At 53.8% G+C, this 14,164-nt stretch overlaps 1 protein-coding gene across 2 annotated transcripts in view; it reads left to right on the plus strand.

The window, feature by feature from the left end:
* The first annotated feature begins 359 nt into the window (after positions 1–359).
* Positions 360–14,164, plus strand: part of TRIM62 (tripartite motif containing 62) — a 31,076-nt gene continuing 17,271 nt past the window's right edge. The window contains exons 1-3 of one of the 2 annotated variants that reach the window (XM_072750328.1): positions 360–478; positions 923–1,453; positions 13,443–13,538. In XM_072750328.1, the coding sequence (XP_072606429.1) occupies positions 1,046–1,453; positions 13,443–13,538 (504 nt within the window). In that variant the 5' untranslated portion in view covers positions 360–478; positions 923–1,045. The remainder of the gene's footprint in view (positions 479–922; positions 1,454–13,442; positions 13,539–14,164) is intronic. The other variant, XM_072750330.1, reaches the window with a different exon arrangement.

Consider the following 14,164-nt stretch of genomic DNA (forward strand, 5'->3'; position numbering starts at 1 on the left):
TGAACTTGCTCTAAGCAAGCAGGGCATTTCTCTTTACACTTTATGGAAAGGTTGTATTCTATACAGATTACAGGACATATTCTTGCTTGTTTTAATAAAAAATTATTTTCCCCAATTCTTCAAGTGGATGATCTCGAAAGATGCTCCTTGTTTACTCGTTATCCTCTTAAATTAGCTGTCCTCACCCGCCGCAGGGACCCTAAACGAGACGTGCATGTTGTTCCGTGTGCAGATCCTGAAAGAACAGCTGGGTTTCGGTCCCCAGGGAGTAGGGGGGGCGGTGGGGGCGGAGAGGGGGTCCGCAGGCTGGAGGCCTGGCCCCGCCTCTCCTCTCCCCCGCCCGCCGTAGGGGCGGAGTCGCCTGGGCCAGGCCCGCGGGGGCGGGGAGGGAGTCACTGCCGCCGGGAGCTCGCGCTCGGCTGGTTCCGGGTTGAGAGGCTGCGCTCGGACCGGAGCAGTGGCCGCTGAGCCGGCAGGGGTAAGGGGCCGCGCCGGGCGGGGTCTTGGGGCTGGGATCGGGCAGCTGAGCGCGCTCGCACCCCTCCTCTCCTCTGCCACGCACAGCCGCGGCGCAGCTCCGCCTGGCTTCCCCCTTCCCCAGAATTCCCCATCCTCTGCTTCTCCCCCTCCCCCCACTGCACCCATCCCGGGATTTCAGTCCCCCTAAGGCGTCCGCCCCCCTCCTGGATCCTCTTATCCCAAAACCCACCCCTTCAGGCTGTCCCTTCCTCTAGAACCTCCTTGCCAGGAGCCCCTTCCCTCAGACACCCACGGCGCCCTCCCTCCAGCACCCATCGCTCCGAGTCACCCACTACCTCGAGACCACCTTCCTGGGCTCGCATCCCGGCTAGTCTCCACCTATCCTGCACCTCTTCCTCGCGTACCCCCCTTCCCTCCCGGACAGCCCCCCTTCCTTCTGCAGCTCCTACTCCTGCCTCTCCTCGCCTGCTTCCCGCACCCATCCCTCGGTGCGGCCCCCGGCAGCGCCGCGCTCGCCCAGCCGCCCCCCTGCATCCCAGGGCCCCCCTCCGCCGCCCCCAGCGCCATGGCGTGCAGCCTCAAGGACGAGCTGCTCTGCTCCATCTGTCTGAGCATCTACCAGGACCCGGTGAGCCTGGGCTGTGAGCACTACTTCTGCCGCCGCTGCATCACCGAGCACTGGGTGAGGCAGGAGGCGCAGGGCGCCCGCGACTGCCCCGAGTGCCGGCGCACGTTCGCCGAGCCCGCGCTCGCGCCCAGCCTCAAGCTGGCCAACATCGTGGAGCGCTACAGCGCCTTCCCGCTGGACGCCATCCTCAGCGCGCGCCGCGCCGCGCGACCCTGCCAGGCGCACGACAAGGTCAAGCTCTTCTGCCTCACGGACCGCGCGCTGCTCTGCTTCTTCTGCGACGAGCCCGCGCTGCACGAGCAGCACCAGGTCACCGGCATCGACGATGCCTTCGAGGAGTTGCAGGTGCGCGGCCCGGCCGGCCAGGGGGCGGGGCGGGGCCGGGGCGGGGCCGGGGCGGGGCCGGGGCGGGGCCGGGGCGGGGCCGCGTCGGAACTGTCTCGGGGCGGGGCCGCCGGCGCAGTCAGGGCCCTATCAGAATTAGTGTGGGACGGGGGCGGGCGGGGCCGCGGAGAGAGGGCGGGGTGCTGGGGGCGGGGCCTCGGGCCGCCTGTCCCCGCCCGGGTCTGAGACAAACCAGAAGTGGGGGTGGGTCCTTGGTTGGGGAGGGGTCACCCGTGGCGTGGGGGGACCAGTGAGATCAGAGGCTTGGGGCAGAGTTGGGGACCAGGACGAATTAGAGCTGGGCAAGGGCAGGACTACTGTCTGGGATCAGGGGGCCGGACCTGAAGACAGGACCCACAAATGAATGGGACAGAGTGGGGACAAAGACACAGATGGGAATAGGAGCACTATGGGGCTGGACAGGGAGCGGGGCCGCCATCCGGGAATAGGTCCAGGACTGTTGGGAGTACCTGAGGGGCAGGCTTGGGACACCACGGGGCAGCACTCAATCAGGTGTGCATGAGGACCTAGGGGGCAGCACCAGGGCTAGACTGCACTGGGCAGGTCAGGGCTAGATCTAAGAGAGTCTAAGTTACGGCCACCCAAACTGCTGAGAGGGTAGGTTATTGGGCCAAGGGCTAGGTCAGGGTGTGTGAAGGGTTAAAACTGGGATCTAGTCCTGGTACTGTAAAACCTATTTAGAGTCTAAACCAGAGTAGAGGCCAGGTTGACAGTGGGAACAGGACTTAAGACTCAAGATTAGGAGAATAAGGCCCTGCAATGAGGTGATTCAAGAAAGGGAGGGGGTGGATCTCTAGGAGTCTCCAGAGGATTTTGATGACCTCTTTGGCTCTGTCACTCACATCAAGACCTTTGAAGACTAAATGAAACAGTATATGCAGGGTAACCTGAGCATAGTCAGCCTGGCACTATAATTGATCTCCCTTAAACCTTTCCATCTTCACTGACCAACTCCTATTCAAGTCTCAAAGCCCAGCTCAAATGTCCTCTCAGTATAAGGCTTCCCCAAGCTCCCCTGGCAAAAAAAGAGAAAGAAGAAAGAAGAAAGAAAGAAAGAAAGAAAGAAAGAAAGAAAGAAAGAAAGAAAGAAGAAAGGAAGGAAGGAAGAAGGAAGGAAGGAAGAAGGAAGAAGGAAGGAAGGAAGAAGGAAGGAAGGAAGGAAGGAAGGGAGGGCATTAGAGCTGCATTTCCCCAAATATCCTCTGTTAATAAGTATGCTGTTTTTAAAAGTAGTGTTCCCAGATCAGCTATATTGGGGAAATATAGTGTATTCTCTATACTCCCCTTGGAGGACTCTCCATGTACATTTTGCATATTAAAGGTTTGGAGAAATCTTGTAGCAAAGCAATCCACCTAATGTGGTTACTAAAATGGCACCCAAGCTTATTTCAACCTGGAAGTCTAGAATCTTCTCCTCAACCTAAACTATTTCCATCCACCGGTCCTGTGTCTTTGGTCTTGGGATACCAGTCTAGCACACAGTTCCCAAAGAGCAGGGACAGTCTCTAATTCATCATATCTATGGCCCCAAAGCCTGGCGCATCCATCCTCATCAGTAAAGTCTGAATAATGAATGATCAATTCTGGCCTGAGCTGGCCCAGACTGTGGAAGCCTTTGGAAGCAGAAGATTTTTCACTCAGACATTTTTTGAATATGCAGTGGCCTAACTTGGCAGGTAGTAAGTTCCCTGGCTCTTGAGATGCTTAAGCATCTGAATTACTACTTTTCCCTATGTTGTAGGAGGTGTTTCCCCGCCACCCTCCCCACCTTGTACATGAGTCTCTGCGAATCAACCTGCACTTAGCAGATGAGAAATGGCCCTGTGTTCATCATCTCTCCCTCCCTGGAGGGAGGGATGATCACCAAACTGTGACTGACTCCCTCCCTTTCTGGCTCTGAGGCTGGAGAGCAAGAGTTAGGGGCTCTGGGAGCTCGCACAGGCTGGCATTGGCCCTCTGTCCCCAGAGCCTTTGGTCCTGGGTCCTGGTATCCCCATCTCTTCATCTGTGAAGTCACATAAACAGGAAGGAGAGAACCTCTGACATGGCTGAGTGTAGGTTGTGAGGGCTTGAAGAGACCCTGAAACCATCTGTCCAGCCTCTTCCCAACATAGGTGTGGAGACTAAGGTCCAGAGAGGTGATATGAGTCCCCCAAAGCCACACTACCACAAAGAGCCAGACTAGAAAGCTCCACCTGCCCCAGCCAGATCCCTCCTCTGCCACTTAGCCCCTCCTCTCCCTGTCTGACTTTCCAGCTAGAGAGGCCTCTGCCTACTGAGCCTGGGTTCCCCTGTCTGCAAACCAGGACATCAGAGCGATTGTGTTTTGTTTTTTTTACAATCCATTCTGTGTCCTGGGAAATGCAGGAGAAGTTAAATATGTATTTTCTCCAAATGTTACTGAAACACTTTTACTCCTCGGTGAAGAGAACAAGACTGCCACTTACCTAACTTCTACTGTACTGTCCTGTGGTCAGACAGTCTTGGGTTCCAAACCTTCTTTCAGCACTGTCTGTGTGACTCGGAAAGTCCCTTCACATAAGTCTTGAGTCTCTGGTCTGTAAACTGGATTCCTTCCTACCAGGACTTCAGGAGGCTGACCTGAGGTGAACTTGCTGTTTGAGATGCTTGGCACATGGTAGGGGCTGGGTCAGCATGCACTCCCATCCCTTCTCCTTCTACCTGTAAGAACTCACGTGCCCAGCTGGGCAAATGCCCAGACCTGTCTCTCTTGCCTGAGAAGGAGGCCTTGCTTTGGTGCCTTCTTTGGGTGTGGCAAGAAGGTGGCAGAGAGACATGCCTTCCCCATGGGAGAGGTAAGCTCCTGGATGAGGTTCAAGCCACTCCCCACCCCACCTGCCTCTCTCTCCTTGTGGGGTAACATAATCAACAGAGCAGGGCTCATTAGCTATTTGTGCACTGGGAATGAGGCTGAGTCTGCCCGACATACCCCCTCCCCTCCCAGCGGTGCTTCTGTCCCCAGGGCTCCTGGAGCCTGGGCTTGGGCCCCTCTCCTGGAGAATAACAAACTCAGAGCTGGCAGGGCCTTGGAGATCTTTTGGTGCCACCCTCAGTTGACAGATGCAGAAATGGCAGAGGAGGGAGGCCTTGCCCAAGGCCTGAAGCCAGAGGAGGCCACGTCTGAGCTCAGCTGGAGTCTCCTCATATCCCACCTAGTGGTTGGAGATTTTACATTTATTATAAATCTTGGAGGTAGCAGAGCAGAAAGGTTAAGAATTCTGGCTTTGTACTGGGCAGCTTCAATCCCAGTGCTACCATTTTCTGGCAGTGTGGCCTTAGAAAACTTACCATCTCTGAGCTTCAAGTCCCTCATTGACAGCAATGGAGATGGATTAAACAAGATGACATTTGCAAGAATTTAGTAATGCACTCAGTAAATGACAGTCTAGTGTGTTATCATACCATGCAGTTCTGACATTGGGGGCCAGATAAGTCTTTTGTGTGTAAGGCAATCTTGTGCATTATAGAATGTTTAAGGGTATCCCTGGCCTCTAACCACTAGCACTAGCCAGTAGGCTTCCCACTCTCCCACCCCTCCAACTCCACCAAGCTGTGACAGCCAAAAACGTCTCCAGGATTCATCAAATGTCTGCTGGGATCAAAATCACCCCTGGTTGAGAACCTTGCCCTAGAGAAGCCCTAATCAGCTTTCCAGGCTCTGCTCAAAGATTACCTCCTCCTTGAAGCTTTCCCTGACCTGCCAAGCAGAATTGCTTTGAACTTGATTCCGATACTGGGGTCAGATCCTGGCATCATCACTGATGAGCTTTGTGTCCTTGATCAGGTCGCTTTACTTCTCTCAGCCTCAACCTGCTCATCTACAACGTGGGAATAATATGACCTCCTTGAGAAGGACGTTCTAAGGGTTAGAGATGCTGTATCAAAAGTGCCTGATACTGTGCCTGGCACTGAGTAGCACACAACAATTTTTAAGTCTCTTTATTGTTTCTGATTGTAAAATTAAATATCAACAGAGCTATATAACCTGAAAGTTAAAGTCTCTGCCATAATCTCACCCCATAGGAAAACATGGTTAGAATTGCTTTGTGATTCTTCAGAATTTTTATTGTGTGAAGAGCATGTGAGTATGTGTGTGCATGTTTGTGCGTGCGTGTGTATGTGTGTGTGTTCATGCTTTCCCCCACCCTACCTTTTTTTTTCTACTGCTGAGCCACGGACCACAGAGCCAAAGGGAAGAAGGGACCCCATCTCAGAAGGGTTTAGGGCTTCTCAGCCAATACCTATTGGGCCCTGGCCCATTGCCTGGGACTAGACTAAGCACTTTTCTTGTATTGCCTCATTTAATCTTCATAAAACCCTGTCAAGTGGGTCCTGTCATTTGCTCCTCTTCCAGATAAAGAAACAGGCTCAGAGGAATTGAGTGCCGAGTTCGGTCACCCAGCTGGGAAATGGCAGAGACAGGATGAGAAGCCAGTCTGACTGGGCCACTCACGGCCTCCTGGCTGCCTCTGAGGGCCAGGTAGTGGTCCTGTCCCCTGCCCCTGCCCACCCTTTCCTGCCTGTCTTTGTATTTCAAGAACTCAGCACAGAGTCAGGCTAAGGACACTGTCTGCTAGCTGATGCACCAAGGGCAGGTGGTGGATATCATCTCGGTCAGGCATGCATCCGGCTCTCTGGCCTGAGACCTCAGCTTCCATGCTTCCAGAGAAGGGATCATTCAGTCCCAGCCACCCCCTCCAGGTGTCATGTGACCATTGGAGTCTCTCCCAAGGCCTCTGTCCTACCAGGGGAGATGGTGCTGGATCTGCTTCGGATGGGACCCCTGATGAGCTGGGCGTAGTGACAGCCACATAGGGAAAGAGCAGGGTTAGGGGACCAGGTTCAAATCCTGACTCCAGCTTCTTTCAGCTGAGTAGAGGGCACTGCCTTCTCTCACCCTTTCCTGATGTGGGAAATAGAAGTAAGAACAAGACTGGCCACTTGATGTGTAAAAAAGAGAGAGAGAAAGAGTTGCTGCCTATCCAAACAGATAACAGATGTGAAGCCACTTTATTTGGTGCCATGGACAGGGAGGCAGCCAGGTTGTTTGTGTTCCAGGGAAGCAGACTCTGCTGTTACTTTTCCCAGCAGAGGACACGATTTATGTGCAAACAGCAGCCTCCATGGAGGCGAGGCTGGCCGTGAGTCAAACTCAGGGCTGCCTGTTGGCATCTCGACTTCTGTCCTCACAGGTGTCTGTGGGCCGCCAGGAATGTTCATCTAGGACATTTGGCTAAGCATAGGCCACAGCATAGAGACTTGAACCTGGGTGGCCTCGGGATGTTTATTTCATAGAAAGCAAAGGATCTGGTAGGCGATGACAACAGAAATAAAAACAACTCTAAGGAAAACACTAGCCAAAGTTTATTGGGCACTGGTTGTGTGCTAGGTGCTGTGATGGGCATTAAATCCTTCTTCCTTCCCAATTCCTTGTGTGGGACCAGCACCAGCACCATTTGACAGATGAAGACATTGAGGCTGAGAGGTTCCGTAACTTGCCCAGATGGAATGGGTGTGGGAGGATGCCAGTGGGAGCCAGAGCCAGGCACTCAGACTCCAGTCTGTCTGGCTCAGAACTCACCTTCCTCACCAACATCCTAACTGCCTAGGGAACATCTGAAGGCAGAGGGGGCCTCAGAGACCACGACACAGCATCATTTACTTTCTGCACCTTGAGCTCTGCTTGGACACCGGGGTGGGTATAGAGGATTTGAAGGTGGGTTCCATCTTGAACTTAGGGATTCAGTCAATAATTTCTTCACTCAGCAATGCTGCTGTGGCAGCTGAGGGCCAGGCTGTGTGCCAGGCCCAGGAGAGAGCTGAAGGAGCCCTGGCTCTGCTTTGTGGTTTGGGGGGAGGGGCCATAAGCTGCGAGGTCATGTACCAGGCTCCTGTGGCTGTAACTGGGAGTTGTCCAGTCCTCCGTGGGACTAACAGTTGAGCTGAGATCAGAGAGACGACATCGTGGACACAGGAAATAAATGTGATCCACAGCCCCCATCACCTGGGTGCAGAGTGCAGGGGCAGGTCCAGTGCTTTGGCTGGCGCTCTCACTGAATCCTCACGGCCAACCTGTGAGGTGGGTCCTCATTTACCAATGAGGAAACTGAGGCTCAGAAATTGTGCCTGCTGCCCTGGAACCAGTAAGTGTTGCTGGAACTGGAACTCACTCAGGTGGTCAGACCAGGGACAGGCATAGAGATGAGCTGGCGGTTAGTTGTGGTCAGAGGGGAGGGTGCCTGGGGCCAGGCAGGAATGGGAAAGAGATGTTGCACCGACTCTGAAAGGGCCTTGAACAGTCTCCCACCCCCACCCTGGGGAGCTTGGATTTGTTCCCAGAGATGCTGGGGAGCCAGGAACAGGTTTGAGCTGACAAGCGGGGCCCAGTCAGATCTATGTGATGGGCAGTGGGCAGTTGGAGGGCTGGGAGAGCCTGGGGGGGCAAGAGGGGAACAGCCAGGAGGCCTTGCGAGAGGCTGCAGGTGGTCCCGGAGGGGTGAGGCTCAGAGAGAGAGAGGACATGCAGGAGTTCAGGCCTGTTGGGGGAGTAGGAGCATCAGGGGTTCTGGGCATGGAAGAGGGATGAGGAGAGGAAAAAGCTGGGGGCAAGTTCAGTTTGCCATGTTAAGGTATCTGGCGTCCTTAGGTTAGAGCAGGAGGGAGAGCAGTGCCAGAGTGCAAGAAGGGGAGGGGGCTCAGGCACCTGCGCATGCTGGCAGCACGCTGGCCCTTTTGTGGGGTCCCACCATGACCCCATGGGTGGTTCTGATCCCCATTTTACAGATAAGGCTCCCAGAGGTGGGCCCTGAGAGGGGAAGAGGTGATCTGCTCAGGGTCACACAGCCGGATTCAAACCCAGGTTTCCCTGATGCCAGAGTTCATGCTGTCCCCTCCGGGCAGCCCTGCTTGGTGACAGGGGTGAGAAGCGGTCCCTGAAGTCTTCAGGCAATGGCTTCCTGCAGCAACTTTGTTTTCTAGGCTGGGAGAGGGTGGCCCCACAGGAGGGGAGGTCTGGCATTGGGAGCATATGAGCCCTGGCTCTCTGTCCTCCCCTCAGCTGCTGCCCCAGTCCTGGCCTCTCCAAACCTCTGGGAGCCCCAGAGGCTCCCAGCTGACATTTGCATAATTGTCTACTCAGGTCTGCGCCAGCCCTGACTCTGTTCCCACTCCAAAGGAAGGGGTACAGAGCTGTGGTTCTGCCCTCTATGGTTGGTCCCTCCTGACCCTCCTCCTCCTGACATCCTGCTCTGATGGGACCTGCAGAGCCCAGCTCCCCCAAGCTGACCTTCAAGGCCTCCTCCCCCTCCACCCCAGCCTTCCCAGCTTGTGACTCCACCCGCTCATCCATAGCGGGTTCCTGTCATCCCCAGCTGCCCCCCACTTCCTGCACACACCAGGTGTGCCCCTGCTCAACTAGTCTCTCCACCCAGGATGCTCAGGCCCCACCCAGGAGACGTGAAGGAACGCTGCCTGTCCATCCATCTTCCCCGGGCCTTCCATCAGAAATACACTCTCTCCTGGCAGCTCTGCTGGTTCTGACTCCCTATTTCATAGGAAATTGGGATGATTATGATGACAATGACAGCACCCTAAGAGTGACTGAGTATACCCTGTGCATCACGTCAGGTCATGAATTAAGTTGTCTGATCCTTACAACCACAGAGCCAACACTGGTATTAGCTGCACTTTACAGATTTGGAAAGTGTGTGTGACCTCAGGGAAGCTGTCTGACCTCTGTGAGCCTCTGTTTCCCCCTCTGTGAGATGGAGGTGACAAAGGCACTCACCTTATGAGGCTGTTGTGAGAATTACGTGACCTGCACCTGTGAAGCTGAACGTTACCACTGCCCTTCTGAGCTCCCTCTACAACTTAGAGCTTCCTGTTTCCTGTCTCACTTCTGCTGGTGGTCCATTTTCTGGTTGGTTCTCTTCTGTCAAGCTGTGTGGCCACAGGCCAGTCAGTCCCTTCTCGTAGACCTCAGTTTCCTGTTACAGAAATCTGGAGGGTTTAACCAGACGATTCCTGGTGTTCCACATCTGTACTGTGTGAGACAGGAGCCACCAGTCACATGTGGCTCACGTGCACTTGAAATGTGAAACCAACACTTCAGTGCCACTGAGGAACTGAGTTTCAGTTTTATTTAATTCCAAATCATTTTAACTTTAGTAGCCGCACATGGCTAATGGCTGCTGTCTTGGACAGTGCAGGTCTGGACCAAGAGACCAGGCTGGAGCAGAAGTTTGGGGCCAGTGGTGAAGCCTGAATGCCATGCTCGGGCTTCATGCTCACCTTTCCAGATGCCATGGAACTCCTGCCATGGGGAATGGGGAAGAAGAACGCACAGATGTGTCTGGTGGAACAGTCATTCCAGCTGCTCTGTGGGGGCACTTGAAGAGTACAAGGGCGGAAGGAAGCCTAGGGTCACAGCTCAGAAAAGCAGAGGTGAAAACCGAACCAGGGGAAGGTGAGGACAGGAGACAATAGCTGCCAAGACAAACCTGATGACTGATTGCATTGGTGGATGGGCAGTGTCAAGGATGACTCCCAGATTTCTTGTATGGATGGCAGTAGGGGTGGGGTGGCCTTCACTGAGATGGCGACATGGGAAGAGCAGCAAGCCTGGTGTCCCCTATCTCTATTCCGGCATTCTCTGTCATGTTAATGCATGTGTCCCTGTCTCCCCCCACCCCAACTAACTCATTAGCACCCCTCCTGAGACATCATAGGTTGGGGCTTGTCCCTCATCCTTCTGTCTGTTGCTGACACAGCATCACGTGGGCCAAGGAGGCCTCTGCCCATGTTTGTGGAATGGGCAGAGGAGGGCTCTATTGCTCCCAGGGTCCAGTAGAAAGAGGCAGGTCTGCTCCCCTCATTCCTCGCCCCTGGAAGCAGGGAGAAATTTGTCCAAGTCTCTTGGGTGCCCTCAGCAATGTGAGGAACTCTACCACCAGGGCAGTTTTCTCAGACTCGGAGGAGCTGCTTGGGGAGCTGAGTCTTATGTGGACCCATGAGGACATTGGAGGGGAGGGGGGATTGTCACACTCAGCTCATCCCTCAGATACCTGCATGTCTGTTCACCATGTCCCAAGCTGGACAGACGCAGGCCATCAGGAAGGGCCTGAGGAGCATTCATTCTGTACTGTCAGGTGAATGAGATTCGTCTGCTCCAATGACTCAGATGCCCATGAACCTGTTAAGAATGACTCTTGGCTGTTAGTAACAGACACCTGGCTAAGCAGCCGCAATTAGATGGTGTGTGTTTCTGTCTCCCGTACAACATGCCTATAGGAAAGGCCCCCAGGCAGTGAGTGGTGGAGCCAGCCTCCTCGGGTTCCTGTGAGCTGACTATGCCAGTGTCTTCTCAGTCTGTGTCCAGTGACCTCGCATTGAGCACTTGAAATTGGCTTTAGTGAAAGCATTTACACCACAGAAATTGGCAAACACTATAAATCAGGGTTTTGTGTTTTTTTTGGTTTTTTTTGTTTGTTTGTTTTTGGAGGGCCAGCGCCCTAGCTCACCACTGAGCAGTGATGCTGTGGCTGACTGTGTGCTGTGGCTGTGGGTCCCACAGTCATCAGGGACCCCAGGCTCCCTCCTCTTACCCCTCTGGTTTCAGCTTGTAACTTCCATCTTTACAGCTGCCTTGTGGCCTGAGGCGGCTCGCAGAGTTGCAGCCGTCCTTCTGTGGGAGCTCTGCTGTCACAGCATGAGCTGCTCCCAGTGTCCCTTCTAACTGTTTCCAAGGCTGGCTCCTCCCCATCCTGCCACTGTGTCATCTCAGGTGACAGCTCAAAGAAAAGAAGCCTTCCCTGACCACTCTCGCCACACATGGGCCCCTCCTGCACTGCTTTATTTTCTCTAGAGCACAGACCAGAATCCAAAAATCACCTGGTTATTTTGTTCTTTTCCTTGCTCAGTATGTCTCTTCCCTGCCACACTGGATGGTCCTTATGGATGTGGACTGTCTGTCTTGTTCTCTGCTGTGTCACCAGAGCCTCAACAGTGTCTGGCACATAGTAGTTGCTCAATATTTGTTGCATGACCAAAGAGTAATAAGCAAAGATAATTTCTGCATGTTTCCCTTAGCATGTCATCATAATTATCTTCCCATGTTGCTACCTATTCTGTAAAATTAGCTGGGCCAGATGTTTTCCAAGGGCCCTCCCTGCTATGATGAGCTGAGTGAGTAGGAGGGAGGTGAGGGTGAACAGGTAAGGCAGCTCCCTGGCATCTCTTGCAGCCCAGGCTGACTGGGGAAACCCAGGTCCTGCTCAGAGGCTGTTTCCATGGACATTCATCCACAAAGCAAACTTCCTGGAGCCCCATCTTGTTGCCAGGCCATTGATAGCTGTAGGGGCTGTGGAGCAGGAAATGGTAAGGGCCTGCCCCACTGAACTCATAGGCTCATAGGGGGAGGCCCTGGGGACAGACAGGAGAACCAGTTACGATACAGTGGGCCAAATGCCCCATACATGCAGATAGCTGGACTTGTCATGGTGGTACCCACCTCTACACCACATTCATTCATTTGACAAATATTTGTTGAGGCCCTACTGTGTGTGGAGCACTGTTCTAAACACAAGCAAGCCCAACAAGACTCCTACCCTCATGATAGTCATAGTGCTGTGGATGAGACAAGCACCTGTCAGGCGAGTAAGAGCATCTCAGACAGTAGAAGGTGCCAGAAAGACCTCAAAACAGGATGTGGGACAGAGGGTGTAGAGCATGCTGCTGTACATGGAGACCTTCCTGAGGACGTGGCATCTGAGCTGATATGTTAATGACATAAAGGAATCACCAGGAGAAAATCCGAGTGGAGTGCACTGGCCAAAGGAAACAGCAAGGGCAGAATCATGAGGCTGAGACAAGCCCGTGATGGAGCAACAGAAAGAAGGCTGCCTGGCTGTGTGGGAGTCAGGGGAGATGGACGGTGAAGACAGGTGTGGGACCAGGGTGAGGTGCAGCATTGAAGCAGGCATCCCCCAAACTCAGTGATTGAGATGGATAATATTTAATGCAATTTTTAAAAACCAATAGTAAAGCAAAAAGCCCCACAATGAACATATCAAATTCTTTTTATTTTTAAAGATTTTATTTATTCATAGAGACACAGAGGGGGGAGGGCAGAGGAACAGGCAGAGGGAGAAGCAGGCTCCATACAGGGAGTCCGATGTGGGACTCGATCCAGGGTCCCCAGGATCACACCCCAGGCTGCAGGCGACACTAAACTGCTGCTCCACCGGGGCTGCCCATATCAAATTCTTAAGTAAAAACAAGATTACTCGCAGTGTCATGCTAAGCTCTACTGGAACCTGAGGCAAAGGGCAAAATCAGTAATACTAATCGTGGCTTTAAGGTTTCCCTATGTTGTATAGTGGATTTTTGTCGCCGTTTGTTATGGGTGTCATCACTGTAGAAAACAGGTCACCTGACGTCAAGATCGGGGTCTCCAGAACCAGACTGCTTGAATTGCAAATATGATTTTACCCATACTTGCTTAGCTGCAAGCTTTTGAGCCAGTTTCATGACCTCTCTGTACCCATTTTTCCATCAGAAAATGGAGGTAGTAAGAGTGCCTTCCTCTGTGCTGTTGAGGGGATTAAATGACCCAGCGCGAGCACAGGACTGAGAACAGGCCTAGCCCCCTGGACGCTTAGTCGCGGCGGCGGACAGGGGTACCTTGGTACCCACGAGCGGATTCTAAGCCGGGAGTCTCCGCACAGGAGGCTGGGGCGGCATGTATGGAGCGGCGGGTGCAGACAGGGACCCGCGGGCTCCTGGGATGGCTGGAGAGGAGCGTGTTGCAGACTCCACATGAAAGCCGCCTCGGTATCTGGGGGCGTGGGGTGGCTGAACCGTGCGCGGGGCACGGCGGCCCGGCCCCCATCCCGGCCTTGTGTCCTCCCAGAGGGAGCTGAAGGAACAGCTTCAGGCCCTTCAGGACAGCGAGCGGGAGCACACCGAGGCGCTGCAGCTGCTCAAGCGACAGTTGGCCGAGACCAAGGTGAGCGCGGCCTGGGCGCGGGGCGGGGCCTGTGGGTGGGCGGGGCCTGCTCGGAGGGGCGGGGCTTAAAGGTGCCAATTATGCGAGGGGCGGGGCTTACCCTGATGGTTTATTTTTTTAAATTTTTTTTTATTGGAGTTCAATTTGCCAACATATAGCATAACACCCAGTGCTCATCCCGCCCAAGTGTCCCCCTCAGTGCCCATCACCCAGTCACCCCAACCCCCCGCCCACCTCCCCTTCCACTACCCCTTGTTCATTTCCCAGAGTTAGGAGTCTCTCATGTTTTGTCACCCACACTGATATTTTCACTCATTTTCTCTCCTTTCCCTTTGTTCCCTTTCACTAATTTTTATATTCCCCAAATGAATGAGACCATATAATGTTTGTCCTTTTCCGATGGACTTATTTCACTCAGCATAATGCCCTCCAGGTCCCTCCACGTCGAAGCAAATAGTGGGTATTTGTCGTTTCTAATGGCTGAGGAATATTCCATTGTATACATAGACCACATCTTCTTTAGGTAAGTGAGTGAGACGGACTCACTCCTAGGACTGAGGGAGGGACTCGGACTGGTGCCTGGCCTTACCGGTAGGACCCTTTTCCCTGTCCTGCTCTGAGTGAGG

The sequence above is a fragment of the Vulpes vulpes genome, chromosome 2 (genome assembly GCF_048418805.1).
Source record: "Vulpes vulpes isolate BD-2025 chromosome 2, VulVul3, whole genome shotgun sequence".
In the NCBI taxonomy this organism is placed as follows: Eukaryota; Metazoa; Chordata; class Mammalia; order Carnivora; family Canidae; genus Vulpes; species Vulpes vulpes.